Here is a 21,700-nt window from a genome sequence, read left to right on the forward strand (position 1 = left end):
GACAACCATAACTGTCATCAGCGATAGAACAGCTTTTTGAAGAAATATAGCTGATTTGAACTGGGGCAATACCACTGGCTTCATCTAAGAAAATTAAAAATACAAAATAAAAATATTTTTTAGAACATTATTCCATTCATATTTTTAATACATTTTAAATTACTCAGCCTGATACTATTGTGAATAGAATCTTAATATAGTCATCCTTATAATTGTGGAGCTCAATAATTGACAAAGACAGACTTATACTTTAAAAAAAAAAAAGTCATACTGTTGTTTATAGATAAACCAGCAATTCTGAAGAAAAGTTGAAATGCCAGTAAGTTGTAAATTTGTCGTGGCCACAGGGGTTGTCCAAAAGGGTAATTGCAGTTTTACAAACACATAAAAAGCTTCAGCTGTTTCATGACATTACACAAGGAGAGCAAAATCCTACAGGACATCGTGGAGCCTGTAAGAAGTGTCCCAAAACCAGGAAGCATAATGGTCCTGTTCTAAAACCAATTCTTACTTAGTGCTACATACAGATATACCTCAGGATCCATTTTTTCAGACAAGATTTCCCATTACAATGCTGAGGGATAACTATCACTCACACAAATGAAGGAGACTTTCAGAAAAGCTTAACAGTCATAGTCAGGAAAATTAAATATTTTTAATTCACTACAGTCAGAGCTCACTCTTGCCACGCAATTTTAGAAAAAGAAACGTAGACTTCACAGGAGGCAATCTAGTGGAACGAGGGACACTGGCCATCTAGTCTGTTTCTCTTGATTGCAGCAGAGTTGTCATTTAGATTAGAAAGCAACCATAACAATCTAAGCTTTCAATTATTAAAATGTACTTCTAAGTATTTGTTCCGTGGGAGGGAATGAAGAGAAGGGGAAAAACTAGCAAAAACGTACATCTCGGAGTCCAAACTACAGATCTTGGAAAATTCACATGGATACCAATGGTTACACATTACTGTTAAGGTCTCTGTCACTCCTTTGCCTTCCCCATACTGTCATGCTGCTAAAGACCTCCTGCTGTTATGCAGACCTGGAATTTCATTCCCTTCTTAAAATGACAGCACTAAAAGAGTATTCTACAGCTTCTCTCCAACCTCAATAAGGCCAAGAAAGGATCAATAAGCATCTCCCTTAGTATTTCAGTAATTTGCCCGTTTCTCAAACTTGCAGACCTATAGGAAAAGCTCAGGGAACAGTGGAAACTACTGCAAAAGGAACTAAAGCCATTAAGTTAGAAATATTTGTATGATAAGGAGATTCACGGTTTTATTCTCCTCTTTCCCCTGGACAAAGTCAGTACTTTAAAAAGAAAAAAAAAAAGCAATGGTAATTATCTCATCACTGCATAATAAAAGGGGCTCTTTTGCCCTAATATGATAACGAAGGATTAAAAATACTAGTAACATTTATACTGGATATGTTCCAAAGCAATAAGACCCTAATTTCTTACTTTCATTTTACTTTTTTGTAAAGGGAAACAAAAGGATTTTTATAATTTTTCTTTCCTCTAGTCAAGTCTCCAGACCCAACCCTTTTAACACTTACAAGAAAGAAAATGCAATAGGATGCAATCAGTGGATATGGACAAACTTGGAAAAAGGAGAAAGGTGACAGCAGAAAGACTAATTAGTAAGGAAGAAGTAACATAATATTATATGATGTTCTGTACAGTTCACAGATCACTTCTTAAAATGACAGCCCTTTAAAAGTCACATAAGTTGTACCTTGTCTTTTTTTACTGCACATATAAAACAGAGTTCTTAGAGTGCTTGTTTTCCTAATTTTTTCTTAGATACATACATTTTAGTATAAAAGTGTACATTTAGAATAATTATGCTTTACTTACAGTATATATTTTAGTAAAAACTACAAATCTAAATTTAAAAGTTAACTCCATGAAGTCACAGACAACACAAAAGCAAGCTTTATTAGAACTAATGTCATACAAAATTTAAATTTGAAGACTTTATTTCTCTTTCAGGGATGCTCTTATGCAGTTTTTGTTAGGGTACTCACTTCAATGCCTGAATGTCTGCATGTGATATCTAATACAGATTTCTGAAATACTCATTTTTACAGTAAAACCATTAAGGAGAACTTTTCAATTAAGTTAAATACTTTGACTTTGGGGTTTTTTTTTGGTCTATTTGATTTCCCAATAAAGTTAAGAAATATTAGTCTAGCGTATTTCAAATGCTAAAAATATGCTGACTGTAGCAGTATACAGAGGTTTCATTCAGCACAGAAAATTTATTAAGTGAACCTGTATTCTTGGCTAACAAACTAACCACTATTAATCTAATAATTTTTCTAAAAATCTATTGCATGATATTTCTGAATGGTGTGTACTAACATTGTGATATTTCTACTGCCTTATATTAAAATACCCCCCAAAAAAATCTGAGTGATAAGAACAATTAGATATTTTCTTCCAGAGTGATTTGTTTTACCTGTTGTAGTTTCATTAAAACATTCTTACACCAAAAGAAAAAAAAAAACACCTATGTGAATACATACCCATATCACTTTCCATTATAAGCTCATTATGAATTTGCTGAAATCCAGGAATGGGCCGTGTTGTCAGATACCATACTGCATGAAGGACATCTGTGGCGTGTATACGATTGTGATCTGAAAAATTATCAAAATATAATCAAAAATTATATCTTAAATATAATCAAAAAGGAATAAAAAGAAAAAAAATGTAATATACCAAATTTACTATAAGGGAGATTTTGATTAAATATAAAGGAAAAATTGAATTTAAATTGTTAGTGAAGGCTATATCATTGAACATTTTTAAGAAACAAGTTAGATAAACATCAGACATCCTCTAAGCATACTTCATCCTACCTGAGAGTCAGGAAAGGATTAAGTAGCCTTTTAAATCAGTGATGGTGAGCCACTAGCATTGCTTCCAAACTGATACCTATGAGCACCTGGGTTGGTGCAAACATCTGGGACATAGGGGGGTGTGGGCAGTAGGTGGGGTGGTTTTTGTTTTGTTTTCCGATAAATTTGGCTGCCCTAAACAGTGAGCTGAATAATTACTGTCAAAATTCTATATTTTCTTATTATTCTATTACGGGCCTAAACCAAATTTCTGTTAAATCAACAAATATTCTCTCATTGACTTCTAGTATGTTTGAATCAACTACTCATTCAAATTCTTTTATATTCAACCTACATATTAACAAATTCAGTTTTGGAGTCCACTAATTTTTTGCTGCAATTTGTTAAATCAGTTCCAAATTTTGACAAATGTATTAATTAAAAATATACTAAGTTCAGACATTGTGCATCTCTGTATTAAACATTAAACTAACACACATACTAAAGGAGACATACTCATATAAAAGAAAAACATTATGGATTGTACTTACATGGAATATCTCGGTAACCATTTTCTAGTGCACAGAAGTAATTCATAAATTCTTGAGTTGGGATTTTGAAAATTTCAAACAAACCAGTGTCTTGAAACAAGGTGTAAGTTACCTAAATACATATTAAAATGAATTTTAGTCTGAAAAATATACCGAAGCATATTCTGCTTTTTCAACTTTAAAAATATTCCTGTTTTTAAAATTTTACTTGCTGATAGAGATGGAAATTACTGAAATTCCATTAAAGATTATCTGAAAGGCTATTGTGATAGAGATATGTTTAATGACTTTTTTAGCACAAAAACGTGGATTTTTATAATCCTTTCAAATGCAGATTAGTAAAAGCTTTTATTTCTTTACTGATAAATTCTATGCACAACTGATTATTTTTATTAATATTCTCCAAAATTTTCATAATGTTAAAGAACTCATGCTTTATTCCATTAGTGACCTAAAAAGAAGAAATCTATATTCTTATTTATTATTCAAAATATCAAATTAATTAATGATAGTAGCAGAGCCATTAATATAAAAAAAACCAACAACATTGTATTTATTTTTGAGACTTTGGCAAAGAAATTCTATTTCTTTTATTCATTATGACTTATCTTGGGTATTGTTAACAAAGCTAGCTGATAAATGAAAAAATATTTCAAAAATGTACTCAGAACACCCACACATGTATATACTATGCAAATATTTTACTGTTTACAAGTAGAACTTGGTGATTACAAAGACCTAATCCCCTCAAGACTGCAAATATTGAGAAAGCTTTTCAAAACAAGTCACTGCTACTCATTTTTGTCACTTCTTTCCCAGACATTTGAGAGAAAGAATAAGTTCTGAAGTGTGGGAGGTGCTCAAAGGAACATGAGCGCAAAATGAGGGGACATCCCTCCTTCCACCTGTCCCAACCATTCCCCTTACCCACACCCAATCTGAGAACCTTACAACTGATGATGGTAAAATACAGTTTTTAATTGGCTCTTCAGTAAGATATGTATCAGATGCTTACAGCACAGCAGACAAGGACTGAGGCAAGAGGAGGAGAAGGACAAGTAGTACACATACATACAATATCAGGAAGAACTGATACAGAAATTCTGTTAGAGTTAAGTAAAAACCTCCACACTTAAATACTTAGAGGTTTGAACTCTCCCCTAGATCGCACATAAATGAAATGCAAACTAATGTGGATCACAGAGTACTAGTATACTACCGTAAAAACACCACTCAAAAGTGGATTGTGGCATTCTAGCCTGTACATTAACAGTTGTCACTAACTGAGGTGACGGAAGACGTGAAAACATTTGATTGAGCAAGACTAATTGAAGATTTAAAGCAATACCCAGAAAATTGTGTATTATGAAAGAAAAGACAGTGTTTAATGAGAAAAATTAAATTATCCTCATTGTTTTTCCCCCATCTTCAGTACAGGTGCAGGCCTATGGTTCCAGTTGCACCTGAGTGCTTGTAACCTGTTTCCTTCCCTCCACATGATTGTTCCTAACACTACCTTCAAACAAGAGCAACATGCATTCTACTCCAGGGTAGGAAACTAAGATACTGGCAATAAAAGTATTTTGTGGTCAGATCAGAAGCAAATCCAGCTCACACTATAGCTCCATGGTTGCTAAATCCACTATAAAGAAAGAGACAGAAGCTTCCAGATGGCAATGATGAATGGGAGAGGCTGGAGAAGAGGAAACAGGATCATACTTTTGCACCTGCCAGTAGATCGGCTTCAGAACAACATGAAACTGCACGAAAGAGCTTAGTAGTAAGTCAGAAAGAGATAAAAGGGATACTACATGCAGAAAGCAGCATGGAAAAAAAATCCCATTGTTTGTAGGATCAAGAGGCAAAAGACTGCCTAAAAGATCACTTCTCTTCCCCCACAGGTGTAGCTCTGGCAGAAATATTTTACTGAAATAAAGAAAAAAGAAATGGTTGACAAACAAGGTAGTAATTCTGAAAGCAGGAGACAATTTTTCATAGGAAATGTCATATTACTACAAAACCTAGTAAGTGTGAATCTAACCTATTTTTGCACTAACAATAAAATTCAGAGATTTTGGAGCAAGTTGTTTATAGATAATTCACTTTTTATGGTTTACAATGAGATGGACTACACGAGAAATTATATTTCTACTTTTGAAGGTAGCATTCATATATATGTTGACTGCAAAACTTCTTTACAGTTTAAATAAGATATATAAGCATGACAGCTTTACACACCCTCCCTTATACAATAAAAGACAACCAACCTGGCTAAGGATCCTTCCAGACTGGTCTCCCATTTCTTGTACAAGGTCAAAAATTTGGAAATTCCAATTGTTCATCTTCTCCATTAGTGAATCATGGTCTAATAACATTGTTTCTAATGTAGGACTCTCCTCCACCTGTATGAGAGTAAGATACTTTATCATCTCTAAAATAACTATGAAAACTAATTTGTCAGTTGTGTTGGCAAAAAAAGCCATGAAAATGATAAATCATTATTGAACTTACTGAATGGTGCTGTAACTACAGCTACGAGAAAATCATAAATCAATATTACAAATAGCACAGTTAAGCGCTTGACTTTTCATATTTTGCGGCAGCAGATTCCAGGGCTTTCTGAAATGGTACTAAATTTTCATTCTTATTTCTTTTTAAACAATATGAATTAACAAAACAAAGCAAAAATACGTATAGGCTAACAAAACATTTGCTAAGCTTTAACAGTTCATTAGTTGAACAAGCCTTAAAAAACCTGACATATAAACCCAAAATGTTAATAAAGCTTAAATCATTTGTCTCCCTGCAGTTCCAATGTGCTGCACTGTATGAACATTCATCTGTAAGTCTCACCGCCACATCTTTCATAAACTCCCAAGAGAAAATACTAGTCAATCAGTGCTTGATTATATTATCAACACTAAATCTACACAAATTAATTTTGATCAACAAAAAATTAATACAATCACCAGCTTTCTTGTCGTTTGCTAGTGAAACTTAAGCAAGCTCGAAATACACAATTGTTAAATGAAAATCTGAATTTCAATGATGCACCATTTCCCTTCAGAAATTGGAGTTCTTAGCAATACAGAAAGACCTCTTTAGAGCACATTAGAAATTATAAAGAAATACTGTATTGATAAAAGTTATTGCAAGTTTTTTTTGCAATTACAGGCTTACAAGCAGATTATTTTGTGTTTGATTGATCATTTCCTTCCTTTCATCTTTTTTCTTCTCTGTATGGTGGAAAGGTTCTTTTGAAACACTAGCACTTCCAATTTCACCTTAAAGAAAATGCACACATAAATACTATATCAATAATTTATTTGTAAATTACTACTGTCTAATAATTCTTGAACTGATCATACCAATTTTTTACAGAAATATAATAGCTTGTTTCTAACCCATTCTTATTTAAGAATTTAACAACAAAAAAGTTGTAAAGGACAAAATTTATTAGACAAAACCTATTTGAAGATTAAGAAAAGCTAGAAGCATAACTTTTTACTTGCAAATATTGGTTCAGTGATTAGTTTAGCTGAGATGGCAGAGACCTTGTTGATATATGGAGTACAGAACTATAAAGCTATGAGTGGAAGGAAGCCTATTATAAAATCTTTACTCTGAAGCATATAATATTTTAGATTGTCTTGATTATCTTAAGTCAAAACCTAAAATAAAATATATGCATATGAGTTACTTAAGGTATAGGAAAAAACTTATGTAGAAATACAAAAATTTTAATTTAATTGACTTAAAAAAAAAAAAAAGCGCAAGTTAATACCAAATGTCTATTTTGAAATCCCACCTGAGTTTCTGTCTCTATATTCCACAAATTCTGGTTCTGGTGTTGGAACAGGCTTGAGTGTCTGACGTCCACAGCTTACAGAATACATGAAAAATATTTACAACATTCAGTAATTTTCTTCTTTTGCTACTGCTGTGTTGTACTGAAAAATATCTGCAAATTACTTTTCTTAAAAGGGCATGCTTTTGAATGTTCCTCCACTGAGTGACCTTACTGTTTTCTCCTGAATTTGGCACACACAGATTTAGCCTGTACTTAGAAAATAATCAACAGTCACCTCCTCTGGACTCACCTCCATGAATTAATAAAGTAGAGCTAATTATTTAGACAGTATTTAGAAATACAGAATTCAGTTCCCGAATAGGAAGTTATCCTTTTCTAAAAATCTGTAAGATATTGTTACTCTACAGTAACTGCTGCTTTCAAGGATGAGGCATTTCAAATCAATGGCATACATACAGCATTCTTTAATCTCCCCTGGATAATATGACATTATTATGAGATCCTATGCCTTTTTTTCAATATTAGTAGATGTACAAGTCTTGTTATATTTTTTCATTTGTATGCATTGAAAAGAATACAATTGAAAGTTACTAAAAACGTAACAGAATTTACAGTACCTGCTACACATATAACCTACAGGTGTTTTAACTTGCTGCTGAAAATCTGGAGAACTAAATGTGTATCCTGGAGGCTTATGTATATTAACACTTGGTTTTGTAAGAAAATCAGCAGTATCAGGAAATTCTACAGGTGACCAGCTGCTGAAAGCCCCGCTGGAGACAGATCCATGACTAGGTGAAGCCAGAGGACTCAGGCCAGGAGAAGCACCTTCCAAAACAAACATTACATTGGGTTCGGATTACAATAAAAACATTACTGTTTAGAAAGACAGAAATTAAATGACAAGGACCTTTATAAATTGTAAAGAATGTGCTGGTTTTCAAAGCATGGTCTATAGTTCACACTGTTAAACACATATAAAGTAGCTAGATCTATTCCAAGATTTGAGATCTACAACTATGTAGCAGTCTAGGCTACACATCTGAACGGGCAAACTATGTAACGTGTTATAACATTCAAAGCATTCAAAGGTTTGGTTTTGGGTTTAACTTTGGCAAAATTTAATCAGTAGCTGAAATCTTCCATATTCCTTTCTGATTCAGGATTGATTTTTTAAATTTTCCAGAAAAAAAACATCAAAAACAATTCCATATTGGTAACTGACCTAGACAAATATCTTTTACCTCATTGTTTTACAATAAAGAAAAAATATACTTGAGACGTTTTTAAAAACAAAGTAAAAACCCAAAATGTTGTAATCGTATTTTTGAAGCAAGGGATTAAAGTGGGCAGATACTGGCCTTTTTTGGCAGTGATGTACCTTTTTTTGTTGACATGATAATTTATCTAAATCTGCCTAATAAAACCATTGGAAGAAAAAAAGAAATCTACAGTTTGCTCATGGGTAATTGGAGATTAAAAAAAACCCCAACAATAAACAACTCTATCTTCCTTAGGTCCGTGAAATTCCCTGTTCCTGTTCAAAGAGTAAGCTAGTTCACTTCAGGCTTCTGACTGTGAAATCCAGGAAAGCAAGCTGGTAAATCTGAACTTTGGCCATTCTGTGCCTAACATGAATTTAATGCAAAATTTTGCATTAAGCTAAACCATCATTTATTTCCCTTGTGAAAATACACAAAAGACGAGTTATCTACAAGGGCCCATGATAAGTTATAGCTACCGTAAACGTACTTTTATCAAAAAGAATGAAGTGCCCATGAGCAAAATAATGAGGTATTCTGTGGACTTTCCAAAGCTGAATCACTTATTCTGCTGCAAACTATGAAAGAAAAACTGCATCATAAGTTTTATGACTGTACAGTGCCTGATAACAAATTACTAAGAGAATATACAGTATTGCTGTTAAATAAGGAATGCATAGATGATACACTTCCAACAGTGTCACAGGCTACACTGACTTGACTCACACACCCGAAGAGTAGTATGTAATTACATTTTGTTACAGTAAAAAGACAAGATTGTTCAAAGTCCACATTGCTAGGTGCAGAGACAGATGTTTTAGAAAGCAAATATTACTTCACTGGTGCAAAGACCTGTAAAGACTCTTTTCCTCAACTAAAACAGATTAATACTCTAATGTTGGTTACTTAATTTCATCCTTTTTACATGTACACATTCAGCAGGTTTTAACGCATATCATCGTGCTCTGTATTTTCCATAAGATTCAAAGTAGAAAAGTGCAGAAGGCAGCCCAGCTTTTTATGAAGACAGAACCATTGAGAATGCGCAACAATGTGTTTACGTGTGGATCTGGTCTGAGTTTCCATGTTTTTTGGTGTTTAGAAAAGTGAGAGGTGAACAAGCAAACTATCAGTAAGTAATACAGAGAAAAGCGGTGAGGTTTTGGGTTAAAAAAAATAATAATAAAAAGTGCATTAATCTCTCTCAATCCAACCTGCATATTTACACTTTTATAAACCAAAATTATTAGACAGGTTGTTATTTTTAAATCATTCTAAAATAGATAGGCAGAAATGTCAAAAGAAGTAGTTTTCAAGTTTTCACTTAATATTTGCAGACCAGTTATAATCTCTGAAATACTGATATACACATTATTTCAGCACTGCTGTTACAATATCTACTAGCTTATTATACTGACAGTGTTAGAATAAAATCTACTCCAACTCATTCCAACATTTGTTTAAATATTCATCTCAGATGGCTATCAGGTATTTAGGAGTGTTTAAGTGACACTGTTCCATTACAAAAAGTATAATTACTAAAAAAAAAGTCCCTAATTAACGTATGTGAACATTGCAATTTTCAACAAGTACCAACCATACTGAACATCACAACATTTTGCAGCCTCATAGCATTAGGTGAACAGTTGAGATTTCTACAAAGTTGATGTTAACTGTAATTTTGAATATTCTTAGAAGTAGATTAAAAATAAAATATTTTTAAAGATATGCAACATGCTGATGTTATTTTAGTACTACATTTACACGAAAAAAAACAATTGTAATACATGATGTACTAACTACTACCCTGACATCCTGCCACTAAGCTATACAAATTGCATGATCTTACCTGCTCGTCTGGGACCTATATGATGAGTCAATGTCATAGAAGATGATCTTTGTTTTGGTATTGTCAGCAAGTTTGCACCAAAAGACCCATTTGAATGAGATCCTTGGCTGAAAATAAAACAGTAAGAATTTTTTTTCTTTCCTACCTTGTCTTCCATTTTTATTAAATAAAATGCTTATAAAATGGCCAGTCTGCTTTGTTACAGGTCCACTACCATCCAAGAAAGAGAATACTAAAAAGAAGCCAAATTCAAGCTCAGCTAGACAATCTATGTCAGTTATATGGAATAAAAACTGCTGGGTACTAGGTGAAAGCAACAGAAAACTTCATGCAGTCCTAAAATGACACAGTAAGTATGTGCCATAGGTTTTACTTTCTAACATGGTATTTACTTTTCTTGAATGTTTTAACAAAGCAGACTATTTTCTAACATATCTGGCAACATTTAAAGTATTGGTTACTTTGGAAATACCATGACAATCCATGGCTTGCTTCTTAAATCAATTTTCCATATTTAATTTATCATTTTATTTATTATCATCTTAAAACTAAAGCTGTTTTTGATATAAAGTAATTTTGTACTTCAGTAGCTAAACTCAATTGTTGAATTATGCCATCTGCTGTACTAGGCATGAAATTGCATGCTAAAATTCCAATTATATATTTGGACGCAAGATGCAATTAAAAATAATTGTATACATATACTTTAAAGTGAAAACAGTTAATGTAAAACCAATTATTTCATATCGGTATATGGGAAAACAGTATTTGCCAAAACAGATTTAATCTTGTTTAATCAAATTTCAGACAAAAGTCAAATACAGAAATAATACTTGATCTCCCATCATTTGTTTAAATATACAAATATAAAAAATGAGTTAAAGAATAAACACAGTTTTATTCCTCTGAAGTCTGATGCTGACATGTTAGTCAACTTCCAAAAACGTTTTGGTTGACAACTGGGATAGATTAAACTTTTCACTATTTGTACGCCGTTTAGCTATCATAGCTTACATGTGTTCTTTTAAAGCACATAAAAATGCTGCAACAGTATTTAGTGCAGGAAGACTACATATTAAGCAAGGTCAGTTCATCTTGAACTAGTCTTTGAGAAACCAAATCAAGAATTTGCAGGCAAATAAAAAAGCAGCTCTCAAGAGTTGCTTTGAACACTGGATGGATGGATAGAAAAAAATTCTGGAACATTAAATCAAATTTTGTAGCAATATTAATTTATTGTACCACTATGTAATATCTTATCTTTCTCAACTCAGTTAGAATTCAGTTGAAAGCAGTCATTGTATGTAGAAAAGTATTTTGATTTTTTTTTAAGCTTTCCTCCTAGTGAACAGTTTGCTATTTCACTCTCCCTTTCTACTGTTAGCCTGCTCCTCCTTGCTTCTCTTCTAACATTCACTGGGTCCTTCATTGGGCTGAATAAGCTCCCCAAGGCAGGAAAAACTGTCTTTTTATTGCTGTTATTTTTCTGACAATTTAAGCGGCTGACTCAAGAGCCAGAGCCAATGGCACAAAGTGCTCTAGGAATGCAGGGCTGCCACTTTTGGCAGCAGAACAGCTATGCCAGTTCAGCTATTTCATCTAACTGTATCTGTAAGGTAAACAGCCATGAGGGATTTTGATATGATTAGAAGTCAAAGGGAACCTGATAAGAACGATCACTGGAAGATGGAAGGAGACAGGGACAGTGCCAGTGTTGGCAAGAACTCTGAAGGGCAGGACACAAACCATAAATAACCGAACACATGGTCTAGGGCTGTATGGGGGTGGACAGGAGGAGGTATGGGGAACATGACTAGCTAGAAGTGCTAGTCATCAGGGTCAAGAGATAATTTTAAAGTGATGAAGTATGAGTGAGGGTATTTCCATATTGCTACTTTTAATTGAGTGAGCTCGAGTAGGTTCTTTGATCCATAGGAGCTGTAAGGAAACCCTCTGTAAAACTACACTGCGTCTGCACCAGATGTGCTGAACCTCAAACTGAAGTCCCACGGTTTGTAAGTTTAAAGCGATTTCTCTGGTCTCTGGTTACTTCCAGTGGATATGACTGGGGAGATTCTTTCAAATAGGGATAACCAAATCAGCATAAAAAGACAATCTTTCAACTACTATCATCTTCAATTATAGTTTATGCACAAACCACAATTAAGTTTTACTATGTAAAAACTTCAAGAATATATTTTACTCAAGGAGAAAAAGCCACTGATGAAGGCCAAATTACTTCAATGGTTCACTTTAAAATTAAATACCATACTGATAAATAAATCATGGGACATGGGTATTTAAACTGTCATCCAGTACTAGTAATTATCAGTTATCAGCATAACTTATATTTTCTTTTAAAAAAAATGTGTCTATTATACTTTCCTTATGACCTATGTAAAACCACTACAGTTTTAAGAGATACCAAGCATTTTAAAAAAAGGAAAAATAAAAAAAGGCAAAACCACACACATTTTTATGGATTTAAACTGCAACACAATTTCAAACATCTGTTGTATTTTTCTTACAAGTATTGAGGAAAGCCATGCACATTGACACATTCAAATAAAACTAAATGTGTGAAGTTCACTCATATACAACATTAAACAAAACCAAAAAGTACATTTGTTTAATCCTAATTCAAAATGTAATCTTAATTCTGGAAATAAAAGCTTTATTTGCACCATATTGACTAACAAGTAGAGAAGAGATACTTGCTTAATGACTGTAGGAATAATAAACGTTATATCATATTTTTAATTAGAAAACAAATTGTGGGGTATGTGGAAATTGGAAAGTGATACATATTTTAAGTAAAAAGGAGGAGGAAGTCAGTAAAGGTTTAGAAGTTAAACTAGTTTGTCTTGCAATAGTGTATGATGGACTTTTTTTTAATTTCCTATTAAAACTGATATGCAGGCCTACTTATTATGACAGAGCATGCCATTCAGCCTCAGAATGACCTGATTACTTGAGATCAAACAGTTACAAAGTATAGTACATAATTAACTTGAAACATTTTCCAGTTTATGCTGGCAGAATTTGGAGACTTAATTCACAAGATTCTACATTAAATACTTCTGCTGCCAACTTCCAATGTTACAGACATGAACATTTTAGAAAGGGTACATTTATTATTGCCTTTGAAATGTGGTTAAGTGCTTACCTTGATGTGTTATATTCCTGATGAGACCTCTTGCTGTTACTCCGTTCCCATCTAGATGATGTTGATTCTATAGGTGGAATGCCAGAAACTCCTGAAGTTCTTCTCAGCTGTGGTGTTGGCAGGTTATTCCTGCTATTTAATCCCTGCTGAGTAATTTAACCATGGTTAAAATCTATATAATTAAAAACAGACATTAAAATTTTATTTATGGTTTGTGAAGACTATTGTTCATTTTTTATAGTGAAATGGTAAGTATGGTATCTTACATTCACTCTTATTGCTCAAGAAAATAAAAAAGGATGCAATCAAATTATTTTGCTCACTAGGAACAATTATTTTTCATATCTCTTTTTTGCTTTCCCCAAATTAAAATATGTAAAGATACTTGTACTCTGAAATTCATGTTGTCCAACAATAACTCTTCAGAGCTTTTAAAAATGGAGATCTTCTAGAGACAGTCAGTTGTTGTAGGATTATGGATTCTTTCTTTACGCATCCCAATCACATGACTACACAGTCAGCTCTCAGGATAGCCTGAGATTTTGATAACTCAGACGCTGAATATTGACAGTGTGAGTATTGTGGGTCTTGTGGAAAGGGTGATGCAAAATGCACAGGGTCAGTTCTGGTCCATCAAGGCTCCCTCTCTGCTTCCATACCAGCCCCACAGCAGCCGGGAAGCTTCCCGGGGCCCCTCACCACCCCCAGCATGGAGGCTGTGGTAGCTTAGGCACACTGCAGCCCAAACACTGGGAACCACCGTCATACTTGAACTCAAAGCCCTCTGCACAGCAGGGCAATGGCACTCAAACAGTCCTGTATGGAAATAATTCAGGACTTACTAGCTCTGCCTTACTGAAATACCCCAGAAAAGTATATCCATGTTTAAAGAACAACTAGCAGAACCTACCTAATAGAAAGGGTATGATCACTGAACTGAAACTGCAAAGCCAGCTCTGGTATATCTGCATCCATTGCACAGATAAACTATGCATTGTATTTTAAACAAATTATATGTATATATACACACATATATCTATCTATATCTGCATTCAGTCCGCAATCCACTTGTTAACTCATCCCTAGATTTGGTGATCCTCAGTGGAGGGAGGAGTGGGTGGAGGGAGAATATTCTTCTGCATAATACAGATGTGTGTAATCAGACCTTGCAAAGCAAAAAGGATGTCAGGAAAAAGTGTTTGAAACAAAAACTCCAAAGCAGTATTTGCAGTATTGAGTAAGGTCTGCAGAGTCACGTGTGAGGACAGGTGACCCTTGGATAGATACTACCACTCCAAAAGTCTGGCAGTAATAATGACTTTGCAATTTTAAGCTTCATCAGGTGGTCAAAGATCACACTTAACTCACAAAGCTATTACATATTTCAAAAAAGTGAAAGAGCGTTGACACAAAAGAATTCAGTCTCTTACCCTGAAAAATCAGACTGTTTTGAGTCCTTGATATGGGATGTACCTTGACTCTGTTTGCTTTGCTGCAAAGCTGTAGTCACAGCCAGAAAGGTGGAATTGGACAGGCAGAATAAGACCACCATACTGCCCACAGAAACATGCAGCAGTCCTTAACAAGCCCTACCAGAAAGAGAAACAGAGGAGCGTATTCTGTATGCTGTTGTACAGCGGTAGTGCTCGCGGGCAAAAATGGACTTCTCTGTCAGTGGACCACATCAATCTAACGTGCGTGCTCTCTACAACATGAGGAGCACAGCTGAAAATCCCCAACACTGGAGGAGAAAGGTCCACTCCCCGAAACAAGTGCACATGTTAGCACAATATGGAAAGAAGGCCCCACCACCTGCACTTACGTTTTCTTCTTCCTGCCTACTCTAAGAATGAGGGGACACTGGGGATATGACAAATATCCAGAACTTTCCCCTGCTAGATAAAGAAGCAGAGAATAAACAAAACGTGGGTAGCAAAGGACTAAGGAACGCCAGATCAGCCTGTGCTAGCAAAGTCACTGGAAATCATTATACAATGGGGAAAAGTTGCTCTGGAAACAGAATTTAGACCATGTCAGAAATCAAAGTTATTATGAAAAGACTTTCAGTTACCAGCAATAACAAGGCCAGGAGGCAAGGGATGTGGATACTCATGTGCTTGTCTAGACAACTTTTACTTGCCTAAAGTGTGAAAACTTAAAATCATGACTGTTGATAACACCAGAAATCCACCAATCTGGCAAGCAGTCTACCGTCATACACTAGGAAATCTGGGGACGGTTCTGCCATGATGGAAGTGAAAAGTCTCTCTATTGCAGAGCAGCCCTGAGATGTTTTTTGTCTAATTAAGATTTCTTTTTTCTTTTTTTAGGAATTTAAAGAGACTGATCAGTGAATGGCACCAACTGGGTAGTTTACACTTTCCAAGTTATTGACTACCAAGAAACTCAGAGTGAAGAGTTAGTATTAGATAACCAGTTATTGCTAGCCCAAGGTCTGAAGCACAGTTTCAGTTTCCTTCTTTCCTTTTCTTTTTTTTTTTTTTTCCCCCCTCTCTCTCTACCAGAGAGAACAGGCAGTTCCTCATCAGCAGTGAAACAAATTATAACTGAATGCACTTTAGAAGCCAGTCAAGAAAGAGAAATAGAGATGTACATAATCCTCAGCAAAGAAACAACTTGTTTGAAATATGGAGGAGACCTTTTATATTCCAAGTCAGGGAAAGACAGAATGGGAACCTTTCAAAATATAGTCTGAAAGGTCCCATTTTGAAGAAATACTTTCTTATTATTTTCTTTGGTGTGTCATAATCTGGAGTTTGTGCTGATTTACCTGGTTTTTGAAAGAAAGATAAATCTTTTTCTTTCTTACAGCAACATACATAGGGGTAGATCTTTGGTATATGTTTAGGGGTAAGCCAAAAGTCAAACATTTATTGAATGATAGTGACAAGGACTATTTTATCCACCAGGCAAATTAATATACAGAGAAAACCTCAAACTTAAGGGAAGAGTTACTTTCAAGAGGAGGAAAAGAGAATAGCTGTGAAAAAACATAATCTTTCAAAGTCACATAATCTTTATAAGCAGTCTTCAGCAATGAATATTTTTCATTTCAAACAATTCTGATTAGCTAGATAAGACATTTTAAAAATCATGTTACATTGTCACATTCACATAAATTATATTTTTCACACTGGTATACCAATCCTTAGCAGTTTTCAAAAAAATCCACAAGGAAAAACATATATTGAATGAATAAGATCCCTACCCAACTGATTTCTGCAGATATCCATGTGACATTCCAAGGAATTTCATACTGCAATGATCCTGCAGGATCTTCCACAGAGTGATCTATAGACACTGAGCTTGTCCTCAAAAGCATTTGTCTTGACAATCATTCCCAAGAGACATTTCACAGGCTCAGTCTGGCTCAAGGCAGTTTACCTGGCTCCAAAACTCTAAGCCCACAAGTTGATCAATTTGGGCCAAGCTACCCACCGCCTGGAAATGGAAGCAACTACAGGGCAGGGACGTCCCAGACCAGCCTCCACAATAAACAGCCTCAAGCTGTCAATACCAGGCTGCCCTAGAATTATTAGCTCTGGTGCACTGCAGCTGAGTTTCTACATTTGAATGTTTTCCACCACATTCCTTAACATGTCACATAGTAACTACATTCTTGCTTTCACTATCATAATGGATAAGTGACAGTAGATTTACACACTGGGCCCACAACGTGCTGTGCTGCACAGAAAGAAGAGATTTTTTTCCATTTACATAGCTGATTTGCTTCTGTCTGATGGCTAGTTTGATGTTCACAAGAGTAAATTTCTTTGGAAAAATAGGTCAATGAAACAGCCACACTGACAGCAGACTGTTAGATTAAGAACGTGGGAGAATCAAGAACAGCCCTGTTTGTACCATATCATGAGAATATAGTGTCTTCATTTTATACTTGCTTTTAGTTTTTTTAATCCTGTTTTTATTTCAAGGAATCACACGTTCAGAGTGCAGACCAGTGCTTTTATCTGTCTACTCATCAACCACTTGAATTTGCATTTTAGTACCTATCTACAATTCATTCAATGTGTTTTCACAGCTGCTCTCTTTTGACCTTAAACGTAGTTCACAGGTACTTAGTAAAGAAGCTACTATACATAAAGGAGCATTATTCCCAGGTGAATTTTCCTTGATAATTTTTTTTAAAATTGCAACATAGACATGAATGAAAATTAAAATAATTTGACCTTGAGCAGCTTTCGATCTCCTTTCTCAGCAAGATCTTCTATTTCAGGACAGGGGAAGAAACCATGAAATGGTGTGAATGGACTAGCCTTTGTCCTGCATGTGCCTGAGAAAGCACCAATCAAGCTATTAATGCTTCGAAGGGAAGAAATCACTTGTGGTGGAAGGGATGGGTCAGTCAGGAGATCTGTTAGCATGCTCCGAGTCTCGTTTAGTACTGAAAGATCAACTCCATTTCCACCGCCAGCATTCTAGAATAGATGGAAATGTTGCAAACTATTAATATGTCAAAATATTTCACAGGATTCTAAGTTTTAAATAAGCACCTTATCCACTGCAATTTTAAAAAATAAAAAAAAAAATCCAATGCATTTTTCTTCTAAAGAAAATATACACATATAGACATATTCAGACACCAATTTTTGCAGGTTTTTCACACAATTAAAAATATTTCGGAATTCAACATTAGCTTGCATCTTATTTTTCTCTATTTAAAACAAAGATCTGGTGCTAATTTTTTTATCTCAATTCTTCATTACTTTGTCTCATAATTACACTTAGTATTCTATCTCTTCCAATAATATCAACAGAAATTTTGGTGGCCAAACTGTTACAAGGCTCTTATAGAGGTGCAATTTCCACAGCCTCATTACTTTTATTAACCCTGATTCTACTGAAACAAATCCTAACAATTCTGTCAAAAAAGTGGTTAGTTTTCATTTGGCATAATTCTCTGAACAGGAACAGCAATAGCTGATTAGATGCAACTGCTGATACCAGAGAGAGGGGGAGAAACAAGGAATCAAGAAAAAAAGCTGAGAACCTGGTAGACCTGAGTTTGGTGACATTGCTGGGGAATAACTCCCTAACCTTATGCTAATGGATATTTAAAAAAACCCACTCCCACCTTAGTTAGGTTTGAGATTGTTCTCTTATACACTACAGAAAGTAGGTCCCTGCCAGCTTGGTCAGAACTGCTAAATATCAAGCCTTTGCTACACAGAGCTAAAATGTATGAGGACAATTTAGGCAAATAAAACATCAACAGAAAAACTGATATCTGACAGTTTACGGTGAACTCTGTACTCAATCAGATTTCACATAAGAATAATTAGATTCATTATACACTGACCTGGTAATAGGGCTTGTACCACTGCTTCAAATCCCAATCCCAAAGTATCATCTGAAAAGAAAAAAAAAAAAAAAAAAAAGAAAAAAAGAAGAGTAATAAGTGACATGCTAATGTTGAAAAACAACAAGGGAATAACTGTAACTTAGGCCATTTTCTCAGTTTATGCTACCCCATTAAAAGTCCTAAAGAAGAGTTTGAAGAAATTACAGGCAACCAAGGTATCTCAATGACAGAATAATTATATGGCCTTGTTTCAATACTTCTGGATTGTTTATAAATCATTTAACATGTACACTAAAGTAGCTGGTGACAGTGCTTTCCTGCTTCTATTCACCTCAATTTATAAAAGCAAATCTATCCTAAAACCTCCAATATATTTTATAATATTTTTCTTTCCAGAATCATTCAAACAGTAGCAATTTTGTAAATACAGTGCAGAAAGTACTAAATTAACATCATTTATTTTTAAAAAAGGCAAAAAGCTCCTGAATATCTCAGGGTAAAAATCAGTAATTTTAAAAGCATTTTCTTGCAGCAAGTTTTGTTAGGTTTTGCTTGAATATGGTTACAAATCTACATGTTCTGAATAACTTCACAAACCCACCAAACCCACAAAAGAACGTCAGCAACACAATCCGAAGATACTATCTGCTTCAAATACGTCAACAGCACTCCCTTAATTTTTCTTCTATACTGACAAAAAATAAAAACAGCATACAAGAAATGAAATTCAGGTGTCTGTTTTGTTTCAAAAGTGTTCAGTCTTTGTGATTTCTTGACAGGTTCTAACTATTCTCTGATAAATCAACTGATTTGCACAAGATGCATTTACAAATTAAAAAAAAAAAATTAAAGATAACCCTTTTTTTCCTCTTTCCGTAGCTACAGAGCACAAATAAAGTGCCAATACTCCACTGGGTAATTCATATTCTGCAGTCCTGTAAGTTTTTCCTGCTTATTTTTATAGGTGAGAACTATGTTTGGTTTTGTTCTTCTAAGACTAACAGCTCTTTCGTGGAGAAAACACAATGTTCCAGGCTGGCACTTGCCCAGCAGAAAGTGTCGATAAAGAAACACAGGCTGACGTGTCAGCAGTACCCCGGCAAGGGCAGCACTTAAAGGCTCTTTTTCTCTTCTGTTATCTTCATAGAGATACCATTAAACCATGTTTAAAGTTAATAGCTATGACACCCACTTGCTATGAAAAGTGAAGAGATCTATCATTAAGCATGTGCTTAAGCTGGGTGTAAGTTATGCTATATCAGAAAGTCCTATTGTGTAAAGCAAGTAGATCTAAATCGAGAATTAAGAATTTAAGAATTTGTATTTTGGCGGGTTTTAAGTGATTAATCTAGCTACCATCTTTTTTTTTTTTTTTTTTTTTTCTAACTGAGCATACGAGATGACTGTTAGCCTGTCAGTGACAAGCATTAAGATAACGACCAACATTGTCTGGCCATACCCATTTTGCATGATGCATTCGGTTTTAGCATGATCATTGTAAAGATGAAGGGTTTTTTCTTCCATAACACACTAGAATGAGTTGTCCATCTGGGCACATTGGTGGGGTTTTGCTGGGGTTTTCTTTTGTTTGTTTGTTTGGGGGTTTTTGTTTGTTTTTTGTTTGTTTTTTTTGCGGGTTTTTTTTCGAGTTTCTCTTTCCAGATTGACATTTATTTATTTTTATCAACCATCAGTAAATCTTTTGGTTTCATTTTGTCCTCCTAAGCTCGGACGCAGAGACTGCATTAATCTGCTTCGCTGACTTTTGACTCGACCAGCAACAAAGATCAGATGTCCACACGAGTTCTGTTAGTTGTATTAGCAACCTTTGGTACCGATGGGCCACAAAGTTGCGTCAGCTTGCTTGCAACCTTGCAACCTCCATTAGGGGACACAAAAGAGGTTTCCCTCTTCTAATATTTTTCTTTTAATCATGTGGTACTTTAGCTAATCTTAATTATTTGTCGTAAATAAGATCTTAATAAAATACCAATGCTCTTGCTAACTCCAGAATGTTTCTGTACCAAATCTTCAACTACTTTTACTGATGCAACCTCTTTTATTCATCCTTTAAACTGTTGGGAGCTTCTGTGTATATGTATGTACGCACATGCATGCTCACATAAGTTATACTGTTATAATTTTGAGGGTCAATCTATACAACTAAAAAAGTTCAAAATCTTCCCTTTGGCTTTAGCCCTGCTATATTAAAGAAACAGGCTCAAAGTTGCAAAGGCAGAAAACATTCAGTGGAAAGTGTTACTGCTATATCTTCTGTCCCATACTCACCCAGTATATAGAAGGTAAAACAATGTACGCAGCTCACACAAAGTCTACTTCCATCGCAAATAATGGTTTGATATTTTAAATGGCAGGTCACCATTTTATACACAATTTTATTTAAATGAAAATTTTCACAGCTTGGATTCAGGATTGAAAATTTTATGTTGTCATTTAAACCAGAAGATTTAAGCTTCTCCACTGATACCAATTTTACAGCAAACTAAAACACAGTTTTGAAATAAACAGAATTTAAGTTTACTGTATGTTGCCAAATGATTATTTATTTTTTAATCATCACCATTAATTAGAAGTCATATCCCCTGAGAGAAGACAGGTGAAGTATATTAACACAGCTAGCAGGCTACCACAGCCTACATTAGCTGTAAAATTTTGAGGGCTTATTCTACCTGCCATACGTTGAAGTAATTAAAATGAGCTGATGAAAATGTTAGGCACAAAGTAGCAATGTCTTCTACTAAGCACAATGGAAAAACCGCAGATCGCTCTACAAGGAATATTTTTCCATGGTAAATACAACTCGGTACCTCTCTGAACCACCCAAACCCTTGCAGGTTAACATAACAATGCGAGGGG

At 34.6% G+C, this 21,700-nt stretch overlaps 1 protein-coding gene across 1 annotated transcript in view; it reads right to left on the minus strand.

Moving 5' to 3' along the window:
• Positions 1-18,871, minus strand: part of PDE3B (phosphodiesterase 3B, cGMP-inhibited) — a gene marked incomplete at its 5' end in the record, with an annotated part of 24,340 nt that extends 5,469 nt beyond the window's left edge. Inside the window, 11 exons of the mRNA XM_009697989.1 lie at positions 7-84; positions 2,529-2,642; positions 3,395-3,506; positions 5,662-5,796; positions 6,575-6,678; positions 7,203-7,276; positions 7,823-8,033; positions 10,317-10,423; positions 13,483-13,625; positions 17,691-17,939; positions 18,821-18,871. Of these exons, the coding sequence (XP_009696291.1) occupies positions 7-84; positions 2,529-2,642; positions 3,395-3,506; positions 5,662-5,796; positions 6,575-6,678; positions 7,203-7,276; positions 7,823-8,033; positions 10,317-10,423; positions 13,483-13,625; positions 17,691-17,939; positions 18,821-18,871 (1,378 nt within the window). The remainder of the gene's footprint in view (positions 1-6; positions 85-2,528; positions 2,643-3,394; positions 3,507-5,661; positions 5,797-6,574; positions 6,679-7,202; positions 7,277-7,822; positions 8,034-10,316; positions 10,424-13,482; positions 13,626-17,690; positions 17,940-18,820) is intronic.
• Positions 18,872-21,700: the final 2,829 nt, after the last annotated feature.

Source organism: Cariama cristata, unplaced genomic scaffold (assembly GCF_000690535.1).
Source record: "Cariama cristata isolate BGI_N322 unplaced genomic scaffold, ASM69053v1 scaffold34313, whole genome shotgun sequence".
Taxonomy (NCBI): domain Eukaryota; kingdom Metazoa; phylum Chordata; class Aves; order Cariamiformes; family Cariamidae; genus Cariama; species Cariama cristata.